The sequence below is a fragment of the Leptodactylus fuscus genome, chromosome 5 (genome assembly GCF_031893055.1).
Source record: "Leptodactylus fuscus isolate aLepFus1 chromosome 5, aLepFus1.hap2, whole genome shotgun sequence".
NCBI classification, from domain to species: Eukaryota; Metazoa; Chordata; class Amphibia; order Anura; family Leptodactylidae; genus Leptodactylus; species Leptodactylus fuscus.
This window is the reverse complement of record NC_134269.1, coordinates 221,675,354-221,694,868: the sequence shown is the minus strand read 5'-3', so window position 1 is coordinate 221,694,868 and position 19,515 is coordinate 221,675,354. Positions and strand designations below refer to the sequence as shown.

General features: G+C 48.5%; 2 protein-coding genes across 2 annotated transcripts in view; one reads left to right on the top strand and one right to left on the bottom strand.

Moving 5' to 3' along the window:
• Positions 1–14,318, bottom strand: part of ABCC9 (ATP binding cassette subfamily C member 9) — a 78,716-nt gene extending 64,398 nt beyond the window's left edge. Inside the window, 3 exon segments of the mRNA XM_075275510.1 lie at positions 1,235–1,376; positions 2,847–2,997; positions 14,209–14,318. Coding sequence (XP_075131611.1) covers positions 1,235–1,376; positions 2,847–2,991 — 287 coding nt within the window. The 5' untranslated portion in view covers positions 2,992–2,997; positions 14,209–14,318.
• The window catches only part of GOLT1B (golgi transport 1B), a 266,853-nt gene that overhangs the window by 75,253 nt on the left and 172,085 nt on the right, over positions 1–19,515 (top strand). The gene's annotated exons all lie outside the window — the stretch shown is intronic.

The window sequence follows — 19,515 nt, the reverse complement described above, 5'->3', positions numbered from 1 at the left end:
GGGGATTCTTATACTGCCCACACCTGTTACCTGTATCCTTTGTATCTGGTGTCAGGGGAATCTTTATATTGCCCATACCTGTTACTTATATCCTTTTTATCTGATGTTGGGAGGATTCTTATAATGCCCACACCTGTTACTTGTATCCTATGTATCTGGTGTCAGGGGAATGCTTATATTGTCCACAACTGTTACTTGTATCCTATGTATCTGGTATCAGGGGAATGCTTATATTGCCCACACCTGTTACTTGTATCCTATGTATCTGGTGTCAGGGGAATGCTTATATTGTCCACACCTGTTACTTGCCATAAGGGAGTCTGAACCAATGTCACAGGTTGGAAACAAAGTTATTTAACTACAATTCTGTCTGGCCCATGTTTAGAGCTTTCAGTGATATTTTAGCATTTTTGGCTTTTTCTCAGTTTTTTACGTTATTTGAAAATAAAAACCTGAGAATAAGAAAACCAGCAAAATTGTAAGAATTATTGGGGAGAAAACCGGCATTTTCTGGAAATATTTCAGGGGTGTCAGCACATACAGAATCCTATGTTTGCAGCTCTGGAGGTGACTAGAGTACAGAATATCACAGTATGATTGATGCTGCAGCTCTGGAGGTGACTAGAGTACAGAATATCACAGTATGATTGATGCTGCAGCTCTGGAGGTGACTAGAGTACAGAATATCACAGTATGATTGATGCTGCAGCTCTGGAGGTGACTAGAGTACAGAATATCACAGTATGATTGATGCTACAGCTCTGGAGGTGACTAGAGTACAGAATATCACAGTATGATTGATGCTGCAGCTCTGGAGGTGACTAGAGTACAGAATATGACAGTATGATTGATGCTGCAGCTCTGGAGGTGACTAGAGTACAGTATATCACAGTATGATTGATGCTGCAGCTCTGGAGGTGACTAGAGTACAGAATATCACAGTATGATTGATGCTGCAGCTCTGGAGGTGACTAGAGTACAGAATATCACAGTATGATTGATGCTGCAGCTCTGGAGGTGACTAGAGTACAGAATATGACAGTATGATTGATGCTGCAGCTCTGGAGGTGACTAGAGTACAGAATATCACAGTATGATTGATGCTGCAGCTCTGGAGGTGACTAGAGTACAGAATATCACAGTATGATTGATGCTGCAGCTCTGGAGGTGACTGATGTCCTGTATCTCAGGTCTCAGACCCCCATGGCATGTATCAGTGGCCTGGTGGACTCACGCGTCTGACACGATGCCCTCGGCAATCTCGCACACGTGGACGAAGAGCAGCACAAAGGTCAGCAGCCAGCGCAGGTTGTGTCCAGGGAAGTGCAGCCACGTGTTGTGGTGAATCTGGACCTTGGAGCTTTGACTTCCCCATCCTGCAAATAACCCAAAAATATCAGATCACATGACCTCGCAGATTCCTCTCCCTGAAGCTGCGCAATGTTCTGCAGAACCAGGGACAGGGGATCAGATCTATTCAACACCAAACACCCCAAGACTATGAGGGTCATGTGCATAATAGCCAAGAGGGGGCAATGTATGTACCCCATGTAACCAGCTGTAGTCCACATGTATGTATGTACCGCCATGTAACCAGCTGTAGTCCACACGTATGTATGTACCCCCATGTAACCAGGTGTAGTCCACATGTATGTATGTATGTACCCCCATGTAACCAGCTGTAGTCCACACGTATGTATGTACTCCCATGTAACCTGGTGTAGTCCACACGTATGTATGTACTCCCATGTAACCAGCTGTAGTCCACATGTATGTATGTACCCCCATGTAACCAGCTGTAGTCCACACGTATGTATGTACTCTCATGTAACCAGGTGTAGTCCACATGTATGTATGTACCCCCATGTAACCTGGTGTAGTCCACACGTATGTATGTACCCCCATGTAACCAGGTGTAGTCCACATGTATGTATGTATGTACCCCCATGTAACCAGGTGTAGTCCACACGTATGTATGTACCCCCATGTAACCAGGTGTAGTCCACACGTATGTATGTATGTACCCCCATGTAACCAGGTGTAGTCCACACGTATGTATGTACCCCCATGTAACCAGGTGTAGTCCACACGTATGTATGTATGTACCTCCATGTAACCAGGTGTAGTCCACATGTATGTATGTACTCCCATGTAACTAGGTGTAGTCCACACGTATGTATGTACTCCCATGTAACCAGGTGTAGTCCACACGTATGTATGTACTCCCATGTAACCAGGTGTAGTCCACACGTATGTATGTACTCCCATGTAACCAGGTGTAGTCCACACGTATGTATGTACCCCCATGTAACCTGGTGTAGTCCACACGTATGTATGTACCCCCATGTAACCAGGTGTAGTCCACATGTATGTATGTACCCCCATGTAACCAGGTGTAGTCCACACGTATGTATGTACTCCCATGTAACCAGGTGTAGTCCACACGTATGTATGTATGTACCCCCATGTAACCAGGTGTAGTCCACACGTATGTATGTACCCCCATGTAACCAGGTGTAGTCCACACGTATGTATGTACCCCCATGTAACCAGGTGTAGTCCACACGTATGTATGTACTCCCATGTAACCAGGTGTAGTCCACATGTATGTATGTACTCCCATGTAACCAGGTGTACTCCACATGTATGTATGTACTCCCATGTAACCAGGTGTAGTCCACACGAATGTACGTATGTATGTACTCCCATGTAACCAGGTGTAGTCCACACGTATGTATGTATGTACCCCCATGTAACCAGGTGTAGTCCACACGAATGTATGTATGTATGTACTCCCATGTAACCAAGTGTAGTCTACACATATGCACTCCCATGTAATCACTCACCTATGAAAAGAATTGGGAAAGTTATGAAGAGCAGGAAGACGTGAGGTACGAGGTTCAGGGCGTCCAGGAAGCAGATGTTGTTCAGCACCCCGTTATTCACATTGTAGGAGGTGTTGGTGTTATTACCGCAGAATGAGAGGCTCATGTCTACCTGAAACAAGAAACACGGAGTCACTGGAGGGCGTATTCTCTACTCACCCCCAGAGCTGCAGCTACAACTGAAACTGCTTTACAAGTAACTAGAGTAACAGATTACCAGCATAATATTATACAGAACTGGTCCTACACCAGCAGAAGAGAGAGCGCAGCTCTGGAGGATAAGTAATGTATGTACACAGTGACTGTACCAGCAGAATAGTGAGCGCAGCTCTGGAGTATAATACAGGAGAAGTAATGTAATGTATGTACACAGTGACTGTACCAGCAGAATAGTGAGCGCAGCTCTGGAGTATAATACAGGATAAGTAATGTAATGTATGTACACAGTGACTGTACCAGCAGAATAGTGAGCGCAGCTCTGGAGTATAATACAGGATAAGTAATGTAATGTATGTACACAGTGACTGCACCAGCAGAATAGTGAGCGCAGCTCTGGGGTATAATACAGGATAAGTAATGTAATGTATGTACACAGTGACTGTACCGGCAGAATAGTGAGCGCAGCTCTGGAGTATAATACAGGATAAGTAATGTAATGTATGTACACAGTGACTGCACCAGCAGAATAGTGAGCGCAGCTCTGGGGTATAATACAGGATAAGTAATGTAATGTATGTACACAGTGACTGCACCAGCAGAATAGTGAGCGCAGCTCTGGAGTATAATACAGGATAAGTAATGTAATGTATGTACACAGTGACTGTATCAGCAGAATAGTGAGCGCAGCTCTGGAGTATAATACAGGATAAGTAATGTAATGTATGTACACAGTGACTGTACCAGCAGAATAGTGAGCGCAGCTCTGGGGTATAATACAGGATAAGTAATGTAATGTATGTACACAGTGACTGCACCAGCAGAATAGTGAGCGCAGCTCTGGAGTATAATACAGGATAAGTAATGTAATGTATGTACACAGTGACTGCACCAGCAGAATAGTGAGCGCAGCTCTGGAGTATAATACAGGATAAGTAATGTAATGTATGTACACAGTGACTGCACCAGCAGAATAGTGAGCGCAGCTCTGGAGTATAATACAGGATAAGTAATGTAATGTATGTACACAGTGACTGCACCAGCAGAATAGTGAGCGCAGCTCTGGAGTATAATACAGGATAAGTAATGTAATGTATGTACACAGTGACTGCACCAGCAGAATAGTGAGCGCAGCTCTGGAGTATAATACAGGATAAGTAATGTAATGTATGTACACAGTGACTGCACCAGCAGAATAGTGAGCGCAGCTCTGGAGTATAATACAGGATAAGTAATGTAATGTATGTACACAGTGACTGCACCAGCAGAATAGTGAGCGCAGCTCTGGAGTATAATACAGGATAAGTAATGTAATGTATGTACACAGTGACTGCACCAGCAGAATAGTGAGCGCAGCTCTGGAGTATAATACAGGATAAGTAATGTAATGTACACTCACCGGCCACTTTATTAGGTACACCTGTCCAACTGCTCGTTAACACTTAATTTCTAATCAGCCAATCACATGGCGGTAACTCAGTGTATTTAGGCATGTAGACATGGTCAAGACAATCTCCTGCAGTTCAAACCGAGCATCAGTATGGGGAAGAAAGGTGATTTGAGTGCCTTTGAACGTGGCATGGTTGTTGGTGCCAGAAGGGCTGGTCTGAGTATTTCAGAAACTGCTGATCTACTGGGATTTTCACGCACAACCATCTCTAGGGTTTACAGAGAATGGTCCGAAAAAGAAAAAACATCCAGTGAGCGGCAGTTCTGTGGGGGGCGGAAATGCGTTGTTGATGCCAGAGGTCAGAGGAGAATGGCCAGACTGGTTCCAGCTGATAGAAAGGCAACAGTGACTCAAATAGCCACCCGTTACAACCAAGGTAGCCAGAAGAGCATCTCTGAACGCCGCACAGTACGTCCAACTTTGAGGCTACAGATGGGCTACAGCAGCAGAAGACCACACCGGGTGCCACTCCTTTCAGCTAAGAACAGGAAACTGAGGCTACAATTTGCACAAGCTCATCGAAATTGGACAATTGAAGATTGGAAAAACGTTGCCTGGTCTGATGAGTCTGGATTTCTGCTGCGACATTCGGATGGTAGGGTCAGAATTTGGCGTCAACACCATGAAAGCATGGATCCATCCTGCCTTGTATCGGTAACGGTTCAGGCTGGTGGTGGTGGTGTCATGGTGTGGGGAATATTTTCCTGGCACTCTTTGGGCCCCTTGGTACCAATTGAGCATCGTTGCAACGCCAAAGCCTACCTGAGTATTGTTGCTGACCATGTCCATCCCTTTATGAGCACAATGTCCCCAACATCTGATGGCTACTTTCAGCAGGATAATGCAATGCCATGTCATAAAGCTGGAATCATCTCAGACTGGTTTCTTGAACATGACAATGAGTTCACTGTACTCCAATGGCCTCCACAGTCACCAGATCTCAATCCAATAGAGGAGCATCTTTGGGATGTGGTGGAACGGGAGATTCGCATCATGGATGTGCAGCCGACAAATCTGCGACTGCAACTGTGTGATGCCATCATGTCAATATGGAGCAAAATCTCTGAGGAATGCTTCCAGCACCTTGTTGTATCTATGTCACCAAGAATTGAGGCAGTTCTGAAGGCAAAAGGGGGTCCAACCCGTTACTAGCATGGTGTACCTAATAAAGTGGCCGGTGAGTGTATGTACACAGTGACTGCACCAGCAGAATAGTGAGCGCAGCTCTGGAGTATAATACAGGATAAGTAATGTAATGTATGTACACAGTGACCAGCAGAATAGTGAGCGCAGCTCTGGAGTATAATACAGGATAAGTAATGTAATGTATGTACACAGTGACCAGCAGAATAGTGAGCGCAGCTCTGGAGTATAATACAGGATAAGTAATGTAATGTATGTACACAGTGACTGTACCAGCAGAATAGTGAGCGCAGCTCTGGAGTATAATACAGGATAAGTAATGTAATGTATGTACACAGTGACTGCAAGAGCAGAATAGTGAGCGCAGCTCTGGAGTATAATACAGGATAAGTAATGTAATGTATGTACATAGTGACTGTACCAGCAGAATAGTGAGCGCAGCTCTGGAGTATAATACAGGATAAGTAATGTAATGTATGTACACAGTGACTGTACCAGCAGAATAGTGAGCGCAGCTCTGGGGTATAATACAGGATAAGTAATGTAATGTATGTACACAGTGACTGCACCAGCAGAATAGTGAGTGCAGCTCTGGAGTATAATACAGGATAAGTAATGTATGTACACAGTGACTGTACCAGCAGAATAGTGAGCGCAGCTCTGGAGTATAATACAGGATAAGTAATGTAATGTATGTACACAGTGACTGTACCAGCAGAATAGTGAGCGCAGCTCTGGAGTATAATACAGTAATGTAATGTATGTACACAGTGACTGTACCAGCAGAATAGTGAGCGCAGCTCTGGAGTATAATACAGGATAAGTAATGTAATGTATGTACACAGTGACTGTACCAGCAGAATAGTGAGTGCAGCTCTGGAGTATAATACAGGATAAGTAATGTATGTACACAGTGACTGCACCAGCAGAATAGTGAGCGCAGCTCTGGAGTATAATACAGGATAAGTAATGTAATGTATGTACACAGTGACTGCAAGAGCAGAATAGTGAGCGCAGCTCTGGAGTATAATACAGGATCAGTAATGTAATGTATGTACACAGTGACTGTACCAGCAGAATAGTGAGCGCAGCTCTGGAGTATAATACAGGATAAGTAATGTAATGTATGTACACAGTGACTGCACCAGCAGAATAGTGAGCGCAGCTCTGGAGTATAATACAGGATAAGTAATGTAATGTATGTACACAGTGACTGCACCAGCAGAATAGTGAGCGCAGCTCTGGGGTATAATACAGGATAAGTAATGTAATGTATGTACACAGTGACTGCACCAGCAGAATAGTGAGCGCAGCTCTGGAGTATAATACAGGATAAGTAATGTAATGTATGTACACAGTGACTGCACCAGCAGAATAGTGAGCGCAGCTCTGGAGTATAATACAGGATAAGTAATGTAATGTATGTACACAGTGACTGCACCAGCAGAATAGTGAGCGCAGCTCTGGAGTATAATACAGGATAAGTAATGTAATGTATGTACACAGTGACTGTACCAGCAGAATAGTGAGCGCAGCTCTGGAGTATAATACAGGATAAGTAATGTAATGTATGTACATAGTGACTGTACCAGCAGAATAGTGAGCGCAGCTCTGGGGTATAATACAGGATAAGTAATGTAATGTATGTACACAGTGACTGCACCAGCAGAATAGTGAGCGCAGCTCTGGAGTATAATACAGGATAAGTAATGTAATGTATGTACACAGTGACTGCACCAGCAGAATAGTGAGCACAGCTCTGGAGTATAATACAGGATAAGTAATGTAATGTATGTACATAGTGACTGTACCAGCAGAATAGTGAGTGCAGCTCTGGGGTATAATACAGGATAAGTAATGTAATGTATGTACACAGTGACTGCACCAGCAGAATAGTGAGCGCAGCTCTGGAGTATAATACAGGATAAGTAATGTAATGTATGTACACAGTGACTGCACCAGCAGAATAGTGAGCGCAGCTCTGGAGTATAATACAGGATAAGTAATGTAATGTAATGTATGTACACAGTGACTGTACCAGCAGAATAGTGAGCGCAGCTCTGGAGTATAATACAGGATAAGTAATGTAATGTACACTCACCGGCCACTTTATTAGGTACACCTGTCCAACTGCTCGTTAACACTTAATTTCTAATCAGCCAATCACATGGCGGCAACTCAGTGCATTTCGGCATGTAGACATGGTCAAGACAATCTCCTGCAGTTCAAACCGAGCATCAGTATGGGGGGGAAGAAAGGTGATTTGAGTGCCTTTGAACGTGGCATGGTTGTTGGTGCCAGAAGGGCTGGTCTGAGTATTTCAGAAACTGCTGATCTACTGGGATTTTCACGCACAACCATCTCTAGGGTTTACAGAGAATGGTCCGAAAAAGAAAAAACATCCAGTGAGCGGCAGTTCTGTGGGGGGCGGAAATGCGTTGTTGATGCCAGAGGTCAGAGGAGAATGGCCAGACTGGTTCCAGCTGATAGAAAGGCAACAGTGACTCAAATAGCCACCCGTTACAACCAAGGTAGCCAGAAGAGCATCTCTGAACGCCGCACAGTACGTCCAACTTTGAGGCTACAGATGGGCTACAGCAGCAGAAGACCACACCGGGTGCCACTCCTTTCAGCTAAGAACAGGAAACTGAGGCTACAATTTGCACAAGCTCATCGAAATTGGACAATTGAAGATTGGAAAAACGTTGCCTGGTCTGATGAGTCTCGATTTCTGCTGCGACATTCGGATGGTAGGGTCAGAATTTGGCGTCAACAACATGAAAGCATGGATCCATCCTGCCTTGTATCGGTAACGGTTCAGGCTGGTGGTGGTGGTGTCATGGTGTGGGGAATATTTTCTTGGCACTCTTTGGGCCCCTTGGTACCAATTGAGCATCGTTGCAACGCCAAAGCCTACCTGAGTATTGTTGCTGACCATGTCCATCCCTTTATGACCACAATGTCCCCAACATCTGATGGCTACTTTCAGCAGGATAATGCAATGCCATGTCATAAAGCTGGAATCATCTCAGACTGGTTTCTTGAACATGACAATGAGTTCACTGTACTCCAATGGCCTCCACAGTCACCAGATCTCAATCCAATAGAGGAGCATCTTTGGGATGTGGTGGAACGGGAGATTCGCATCATGGATGTGCAGCCGACAAATCTGCGACTGCAACTGTGTGATGCCATCATGTCAATATGGAGCAAAATCTCTGAGGAATGCTTCCAGCACCTTGTTGTATCTATGCCACCAAGAATGGAGGCAGTTCTGAAGGCAAAAGGGGGTCCAACCCGTTACTAGCATGGTGTACCTAATAAAGTGGCCGGGGAGTGTATGTACACAGTGACTGTACCAGCAGAATAGTGAGCGCAGCTCTGGGGTATAATACAGGATAAGTAATGTAATGTATGTACACAGTGACTGCACCAGCAGAATAGTGAGCGCAGCTCTGGAGTATAATACAGGATAAGTAATGTAATGTATGTACATAGTGACTGCACCAGCAGAATAGTGAGCGCAGCTCTGGAGTATAATACAGGATAAGTAATGTAATGTATGTACACAGTGACTGCACCAGCAGAATAGTGAGTGCAGCTCTGGAGTATAATACAGGATAAGTAATGTATGTACACAGTGACTGTACCAGCAGAATAGTGAGCGCAGCTCTGGAGTATAATACAGGATAAGTAATGTAATGTACACAGTGAGTGCACCAGCAGAATAGTGAGCGCAGCTCTGGAGTATAATACAGGATAAGTAATGTAATGTATGTACACAGTGACTGCAAGAGCAGAATAGTGAGCGCAGCTCTGGAGTATAATACAGGATAAGTAATGTAATGTATGTACACAGTGACTGCACCAGCAGAATAGTGAGCGCAGCTCTGGAGTATAATACAGGATAAGTAATGTAATGTATGTACACAGTGACTGTACCAGCAGAATAGTGAGCACAGCTCTGGAGTATAATACAGGATAAGTAATGTAATGTATGTACACAGTGACTGCACCGGCAGAATAGTGAGCGCAGCTCTGGAGTATAATACAGGATAAGTAATGTATGTACACAGTGACTGTACCAGCAGAATAGTGAGCGCAGCTCTGGAGTATAATACAGGATAAGTAATGTAATGTATGTACACAGTGACTGTACCAGCAGAATAGTGAGCGCAGCTCTGGAGTATAATACAGTAATGTAATGTATGTACACAGTGACTGTACCAGCAGAATAGTGAGCGCAGCTCTGGGGTATAATACAGGATAAGTAATGTAATGTATGTACACAGTGACTGTACCAGCAGAATAGTGAGTGCAGCTCTGGAGTATAATACAGGATAAGTAATGTATGTACACAGTGACTGTACCAGCAGAATAGTGAGCGCAGCTCTGGAGTATAATACAGGATAAGTAATGTAATGTATGTACACAGTGACTGCAAGAGCAGAATAGTGAGCGCAGCTCTGGAGTATAATACAGGATAAGTAATGTAATGTATGTACATAGTGACTGTACCAGCAGAATAGTGAGCGCAGCTCTGGAGTATAATACAGGATAAGTAATGTAATGTATGTACACAGTGACTGTACCAGCAGAATAGTGAGCGCAGCTCTGGGGTATAATACAGGATAAGTAATGTAATGTATGTACACAGTGACTGTACCGACAGAATAGTGAGCGCAGCTCTGGAGTATAATACAGGATAAGTGATGTATGTACACAGTGACTGCACCAGCAGAATAGTGAGCGCAGCTCTGGGGTATAATACAGGATAAGTAATGTAATGTATGTACATAGTGACTGTACCAGCAGAATAGTGAGCGCAGCTCTGGAGTATAATACAGGATAAGTAATGTAATGTATGTACACAGTGACTGCACCAGCAGAATAGTGAGCGCAGCTCTGGAGTATAATACAGGATAAGTAATGTATGTACACAGTGACTGTACCAGCAGAATAGTGAGTGCAGCTCTGGAGTATAATACAGGATAAGTAATGTAATGTATGTACACAGTGACTGTACCAGCAGAATAGTGAGCGCAGCTCTGGAGTATAATACAGGATAAGTAATGTAATGTATGTACACAGTGACTGTACCAGCAGAATAGTGAGCGCAGCTCTGGAGTATAATACAGGATAAGTAATGTAATGTATGTACACAGCGACTGCACCAGCAGAATAGTGAGCGCAGCTCTGGAGTATAATACAGGATAAGTAATGTAATGTATGTACACAGCGACTGCACCAGCAGAATAGTGAGCGCAGCTCTGGAGTATAATACAGGATAAGTAATGTAATGTATGTACACAGCGATTGCACCAGCAGAATAGTGAGCGCAGCTCTGGAGTATAATACAGGATAAGTAATGTAATGTATGTACACAGTGACTGCACCAGCAGAATAGTGAGCGCAGCTCTGGAGTATAATACAGGATAAGTAATGTAATGTATGTACACAGTGACTGCACCAGCAGAATAGTGAGCGCAGCTCTGGAGTATAATACAGGATAAGTAATGTAATGTATGTACACAGCGATTGCACCAGCAGAATAGTGAGCGCAGCTCTGGAGTATAATACAGGATAAGTAATGTAATGTATGTACACAGTGACTGTACCAGCAGAATAGTGAGCGCAGCTCTGGGGTATAATACAGGATAAGTAATGTAATGTATGTACACAGTGACTGCACCAGCAGAATAGTGAGCGCAGCTCTGGAGTATAATACAGGATAAGTAATGTAATGTATGTACACAGTGACTGCACCAGCAGAATAGTGAGCGCAGCTCTGGAGTATAATACAGGATAAGTAATGTAATGTACACTCCCCGGCCACTTTATTAGGTACACCATGCTAGTAACGGGTTGGACCCCCTTTTACCTTCAGAACTGCCTCAATTCTTCGTGGCATAGATACAACAAGGTGCTGGAAGCATTCCTCAGAGATTTTGCTCCATATTGACATGATGACATCACACAGTTGCAGTCGCAGATTTGTCGGCTGCACATCCATGATGCGAATCTCCCGTTCCACCACATCCCAAAGATGCTCCTCTATTGGATTGAGATCTGGTGACTGTGGAGGCCATTGGAGTACAGTGAACTCATTGTCATGTTCAAGAAACCAGTCTGAGATGATTCCAGCTTTATGACATGGCATTGCATTGTCCTGCTGAAAGTAGCCATCAGATGTTGGGGACATTGTGCTCATAAAGGGATGGACATGGTCAGCAACAATACTCAGGTAGGCTTTGGCATTGCAACGATGCTCAATTGGTACCAAGGGGCCCAAAGAGTGCCAAGAAAATATTCCCCACACCATGACACCACCACCACCAGCCTGAACCGTTACCGATACAAGGCAGGATGGATCCATGCTTTCATGTTGTTGACGCCAAATTCTGACCCTACCATCCGAATGTCGCAGCAGAAATTGAGACTCATCAGACCAGGCAACGTTTTTCCAATCTTCAATTGTCCAATTTCGATGAGCTTGTGCAAATTGTAGCCTCAGTTTCCTGTTCTTAGCTGAAAGGAGTGGCACCCGGTGTGGTCTTCTGCTGCTGTAGCCCATCTGTAGCCTCAAAGTTGGACGTACTGTGCGGCGTTCAGAGATGCTCTTCTGGCTACCTTGGTTGTAACGGGTGGCTATTTGAGTCACTGTTGCCTTTCTATCAGCTGGAACCAGTCTGGCCATTCTCCTCTGACCTCTGGCATCAACAACGCATTTCCGCCCCCCACAGAACTGCCGCTCACTGGATGTTTTTTCTTTTTCGGACCATTCTCTGTAAACCCTAGAGATGGTTGTGCGTGAAAATCCCAGTAGATCAGCAGTTTCTGAAATACTCAGACCAGCCCTTCTGGCACCAACAACCATGCCACGTTCAAAGGCACTCAAATCACCTTTCTTCCCCCCCATACTGATGCTCGGTTTGAACTGCAGGAGATTGTCTTGACCATGTCTACATGCCGAAATGCACTGAGTTGCCGCCATGTGATTGGCTGATTAGAAATTAAGTGTTAACGAGCAGTTGGACAGGTGTACCTAATAAAGTGGCCGGTGAATGTATGTACACAGTGACTGTACCAGCAGAATAGTGAGCGCAGCTCTGGAGTATAATACAGGATAAGTAATGTAATGTATGTACACAGTGACTGCACCGGCAGAATAGTGAGCGCAGCTCTGGAGTATAATACAGGATAAGTAATGTAATGTATGTACACAGTGACTGCACCGGCAGAATAGTGAGCGCAGCTCTGGAGTATAATACAGGATAAGTAATGTAATGTATGTACACAGTGACTGTACCAGCAGAATAGTGAGCGCAGCTCTGGAGTATAATACAGGATAAGTAATGTAATGTATGTACACAGTGACTGCACCAGCAGAATAGTGAGCGCAGCTCTGGAGTATAATACAGGATAAGTAATGTGTGTACACAGTGACTGCACCAGCAGAATAGTGAGCGCAGCTCTGGGGTATAATACAGGATAAGTAATGTAATGTATGTACACAGTGACTGTACCAGCAGAATAGTGAGCGCAGCTCTGGAGTATAATACAGGATAAGTAATGTAATGTATGTACACAGTGACTGTACCAGCAGAATAGTGAGCGCAGCTCTGGGGTATAATACAGGATAAGTAATGTAATGTATGTACACAGTGACTGCACCAGCAGAATAGTGAGCGCAGCTCTGGAGTATAATACAGGATAAGTAATGTAATGTATGTACACAGTGACTGCACCAGCAGAATAGTGAGCGCAGCTCTGGAGTATAATACAGGATAAGTAATGTTACATTAATGTTAGTGTGCGAGTCAATGACCTGTAATAATACTAGTAACGGTTATGACATCACAGGACAGCAGGGGTCAGGGGTTGTGCATATCTTGTGCACAGTTCACACCTGACGTCAGCTCTGCCCTGCAGTTATCACACTGGGATCTAGTATAATAATGGGGCGAGTAGTAAATATCTGTAATAGCAGGCTGTATACTGTCTGGTTGATGAGTGTTGGGTATAAACATATTCCCTCAGAGTATAATGAAGATACTTTGCATAACATCAGTAATGAGAGCAGACTGTGGCAGAGGAGGGGGAGGATACAATGTATAGACATAACATGATTAGCAGATATATATATATATATACACACACGTCCTCCAGTATAATGTCCTGTGTATGACAATATCTATAGTGGTAACACACCATATCTAATGTATATAGAAGGATACAATGTATACAGATGTGTTACACTTTGATACTAATGTATATGATGTATATGGGAGATACAATGTATATGATGTATATGGGGGATACAATGTATATGGGGGATACAATGTATATGGGGGATACAATGTATATGGGGGATACAATGTATATGGGGGATACAATGTATCGCACTGGGTCCAGTGCACAGGCACGTCGGGGGTTAATGTGCAGCGTGTGACCCTCCGGACCCTGATCGGCACATACTGGATAACGTTCACCCTCCCCCCAGACTGTGACCCTACAAGGTTCTGCCCCACACCCGGCACCGATACCCCAGCACTGCCCCAGCCTGACTCTTACCTTGTGGGGGTCTGTGGCTCCAGGGGCCGCTGCTGTCCGGGCAGGTCCTGCTCTGGGGGTTTCTATCACATGGACGGGGCTGGGATTATTTTTAGGCTGTGAGATCAGTTGTTGCCTCCTCTAAAGTTTCCTCACAGATCTCCTGTCCCAGACTCCACTTATTAGGAGCTGTGAGAATCTCAAGAGCCAGGGAGGAAAGCGGAGCGGCAGCTGCCGACTGGGGGTGCCCGGGACAGGGGGCTCTGATGGGGGGGGGGGGGGGGGGAGGAAAGGGGGACTGGGGGTGCCTGTCACATGGGGCTCTGCTGGAGAGGACTGGGGGTGCCCGGGACAGGGGGCTCTGCTGGAGAGGACTGGGGGTGCCTGTCACATGGGGCTCTGCTGGAGGGGACTGGGGGTGCCCGGCACATGGGGCTCCGCTGGGGTGGGGGGGGGGGACTGGGGGTGCCCGGGACAGGGGGCTCTGCTGGGGGGGGGGGGGGAGGAAAGGGGGACTGGGGGTGCCTGGCACATGGGGCTCTGCTGGAGGGGACTGGGGGTGCCCGGGACAGGGGGCTCTGCTGGGGGGGGGGAGGAAAGGGGGACTGGGGGTGCCCGGCACATGGGGCTCTGCTGGAGGGGACTGGGGGTGCCCGTCACACGGGGCTCTGCTGGAGGGGACTGGGGGTGCCCGGCACATGGGGCTCTGCTGGGGAGGACCTGGGGGTGCCCGTCACATGGGGCTCTGCTGGAGGGGACTGGGGGTGCCCGGCACATGGGGCTCTGCTGGAGGGGACTGGGGGTGCCTGGCACATGGGGCTCTGCTGGAGGGGACTGGGGGTGCCCGGCACATGGGGCTCTGCTGGGGGGGACTGGGGGTGCCTGTCACATGAGGCTCTGCTGGAGGGGGACTGGGGGTGCCTGTCACATGGGGCTCTGCTGGGGGGGACTGGGGGTGCCCGGCACATGGGGCTCTGCTGGGGGGGACTGGGGGTGCCCGGCACATGGGGCTCTGCTGGGGGGGGACTGGGGGTGCCCGGCACATGGGGCTCTGCTGGAGAGGACTGGGGGTGCCTGTCACATGGGGCTCTGCTGGAGGGGACTGGGGGTGCCTGTCACAGGGGGCTCTGCTGGGGAGGACTGGGGGTGCCTGTCACATGAGGCTCTGCTGGGGGGACTGGGGGGTGCCTGTCACATGGGGCTCTGCTGGGGGGACTGGGGGTGCCTGTCACATGGGGCTCTGCTGGAGAGGACTGGGGGTGCCCGGCACATGGGGCTCTGCTGGAGAGGACTGGGGGTGCCCGGCACATGGGGCTCTGCTGGAGAGGACTGGGGGTGCCTGTCACATGGGGCTCTGCTGGAGGGGACTGGGGGTGCCTGTCACATGGGGCTCTGCTGGGGGGACTGGGGGTGCCTGTCACATGGGGCTCTGCTGGAGAGGACTGGGGGTGCCCGGCACATGGGGCTCTGCTGGAGAGGACTGGGGGTGCCCGGCACATGGGGCTCTGCTGGAGAGGACTGGGGGTGCCCGGCACATGGGGCTCTGCTGGGGGGGGACTGGGGGTGCCCGTCACATGGGGCTCTGCTGGAGAGGACTGGGGGTGCCCGGCACATGGGGCTCTGCTGGAGAGGACTGGGGGTGCCCGGCACATGGGGCTCTGCTGGAGAGGACTGGGGGTGCCTGGCACATGGGGCTCTGCTGGGGGGGGACTGGGGGTGCCCGGCACATGGGGCTCTGCTGGAGAGGACTGGGGGTGCCCGGCACATGGGGCTCTGCTGGAGGGGACTGGGGGTGCCTGTCACAGGGGGCTCTGCTGGAGGGGACTGGGGGTGCCTGTCACATGGGGCTCTGCTGGGGGGGGACTGGGGGTGCCTGTCACATGAGGCTCTGCTGGGGGGGACTGGGGGTGCCTGTCACAGGGGCTCTGCTGGAGGGGACTGGGGGTGCCCGGCACATGGGGCTCTGCTGGGGGGGACTGGGGGTGCCTGTCACATGAGGCTCTGCTGGGGGGGGACTGGGGGTGCCTGTCACATGGGGCTCTGCTGGAGGGGACTGGGGGTGCCCGGCACATGGGGCTCTGCTGGAGAGGACTGGGGGTGCCTGTCACAGGGGGCTCTGCTGGAGGGGACTGGGGGTGCCTGTCACAGGGGCTCTGCTGGAGGGGGACTGGGGGTGTCTGTCACATGGGGCTCTGCTGGGGGGGACTGGGGGTGCCTGTCACATGGGGCTCTGCTGGGGGGGACTGGGGGTGCCTGTCACATGGGGCTCTGCTGGGGGGGACTGGGGGTGCCTGTCACATGGGGCTCTGCTGGGGGGGACTGGGGGTGCCTGTCACATGGGGCTCTGCTGGGGGGGACTGGGGGTGCCCGGCACATGGGGCTCTGCTGGAGAGGACTGGGGGTGCCCGGCACATGGGGCTCTGCTGGAGAGGACTGGGGGTGCCCGGCACATGGGGCTCTGCTGGAGAGGACTGGGGGTGCCCGGGACAGGGGGCTCTGCTGGAGAGGACTGGGGGTGCCTGTCACATGAGGCTCTGCTGGAGGGGACTGGGGGTGCCTGTCACATGGGGCTCTGCTGGGGGGGACTGGGGGTGCCTGTCACATGGGGCTCTGCTGGGGGGACTGGGGGTGCCTGTCACAGGGGGCTCTGCTGGGGAGGACTGGGGGTGCCCGGCACATGGGGCTCTGCTGGGGGGGACTGGGGGTGCCTGTCACATGGGGCTCTGCTGGGGGGGACTGGGGGTGCCTGTCACATGGGGCTCTGCTGGAGAGGACTGGGGGTGCCCGGCACATGGGGCTCTGCTGGGGGGACTGGGGGTGCCCGGCACATGGGGCTCTGCTGGGGAGGACTGGGGGTGCCCGGCACATGGGGCTCTGCTGGGGGAGACTGGGGGTGCCTGTCACATGGGGCTCTGCTGGAGAGGACTGGGGGTGCCTGTCACATGGGGCTCTGCTGGAGAGGACTGGGGGTGCCTGTCACAGGGGGCTCTGCTGGGGAGGACTGGGGGTGCCTGTCACAGGGGGCTCTGCTGGGGGGGACTGGGGGTGCCCGGCACATGGGGCTCTGCTGGGGGGGACTGGGGGTGCCCGGCACATGGGGCTCTGCTGGAGAGGACTGGGGGTGCCTGTCACATGGGGCTCTGCTGGGGGGGACTGGGGGTGCCTGTCACATGGGGCTCTGCTGGGGGGGGGCCCAGTATCTAGTACATGAGCACCTCTGTATTATCTATGGGGGCACATCCTCCCCCCTCCCCCGCTGGGACTGTCCAGGCATCTCCTGCAGAATGTCAGCAGTCAGCGCCCTCTGGCGGCCGCGGGGTGTATGACAGCAGTAGATACAATGTAGCGCCTCCCCCACATGTATATACATAGATAGCCCCCCTCATTCTCTGCTGTATCCCATCCCCCTCACCAGAGACCCCCAACAACACCCCAAATCCAGTGCAGGCAGAGCGGAGGCAGCAGGAGAGGAGGAGGAACCCCAACATCCCCGGTACTCACCGAGCAGGCGCCGGCCGGAGAGAGAGAGAGAGATGCTGCAGCGGGGGAGGGGAGAGAGGGAGGGAGGGGGCACCTCTGAAATACTCTGTGCTGCTACTCGCATCCTCACTGTATGGCCAGAACTGGGAGCTGACAGTCACGTGATGGACGGAAAGTATCTGCCCCCCTCATAACACATCCTCAAATACTCTGTGCACTGTCTATATATACAGGAGAAGTAGTACTGTGCACTGTCCATATATACAGGAGAAGTAGTACTGTGCACTGTCCATATATACAGGAGAAGTAGTACTGTGCACTGTCCATATATACAGATAGAGAAGTAGTACTGTGCAGTGTCCATATATACAGGAGAAGTAGTACTGTGCACTGACCATCTATACAGGAGAAGTAGTACTGTGCACTGTCCATCTATACAGGAGAAGTAGTACTGTGCACTGTCCATATATACAGATAGAGAAGTAGTACTGTGCACTGTCCATATATACAGATAGAGAAGTAGTACTGTGCACTGTCCATATATACAGGAGAAGTAGTACTGTGCACTGTCCATATATACAGGAGAAGTAGTACTGTGCACTGTCCATATATACAGGAGAAGTAGTACTGTGCACTGTCCATATATACAGGAGAAGTAGTACTGTGCACTGTCCATATATACAGGAGAAGTAGTACTGTGCACTGTCCATATATACAGGAGAAGTAGTACTGTGCACTGTCCATATATACAGGAGAAGTAGTACTGTGCACTGTCCATATATACAGGAGAAGTAGTACTGTGCACTGTCCATATATACAGGAGAAGTAGTACTGTGCACTGTCCATATATACAGGAGAAGTAGTACTGTGCACTGTCCATATATACAGGAGAAGTAGTACTGTGCACTGTCCATATATACAGATAGAGAAGTAGTACTGTGCACTGTCCATATATACAGATAGAGAAGTAGTACTGTGCACTGTCCATATATACAGATAGAGAAGTAGTACTGTGCACTGTCCATATATACAGATAGAGAAGTAGTACTGTGCACTGTCCATATATACAGATAGAGAAGTAGTACTGTGCACTGTCCATATATACAGATAGAGAATTAGTACTGTGCACTGTCCATATATACAGGAGAAGTGGTACTGTGCACTGTCCATATATACAGGAGAAGTAGTACTGTGCACTGACCATATATACAGGATAGAGAAGTAGTACTGTGCACTGTCCATATATACAGGATAGAGAAGTAGTACTGTGCACTGTCCATATATACAGGATAGAGAAGTAGTACTGTGCACTGTCCATATATACAGGAGAAGTAGTACTGTGCACTGTCCATATATACAGGAGAAGTAGTACTGTGCACTGTCCGTATATACAGGAGAAGTAGTACTGTGCACTGTCCATATATACAGGAGAAGTAGTACTGTGCACTGCCCATATATACAGGAGAAGTAGTACTGTGCACTGTCCATATATACAGGAGAAGTAGTACTGTGCACTGTCCATATATACAGGAGAAGTAGTACTGTGCACTGTCCATATATACAGGAGAAGTAGTACTGTGCACTGTCCATATATACAGGAGAAGTAGTACTGTGCACTGTCTATATACAGGAGAAGTAGTACTGTGCACTGTCCATATATACATATAGAGAAGTAGTACTGTGCACTGTCCATATATACAGGAGAAGTAGTACTGTGCACTGACCATATATACATATAGAGAAGTAGTACTGTGCACTGTCCATATATACAGGAGAAGTAGTACTGTGCACTGTCCATATATACAGGAGAAGTAGTACTGTGCACTGTCTATATACAGGAGAAGTAGT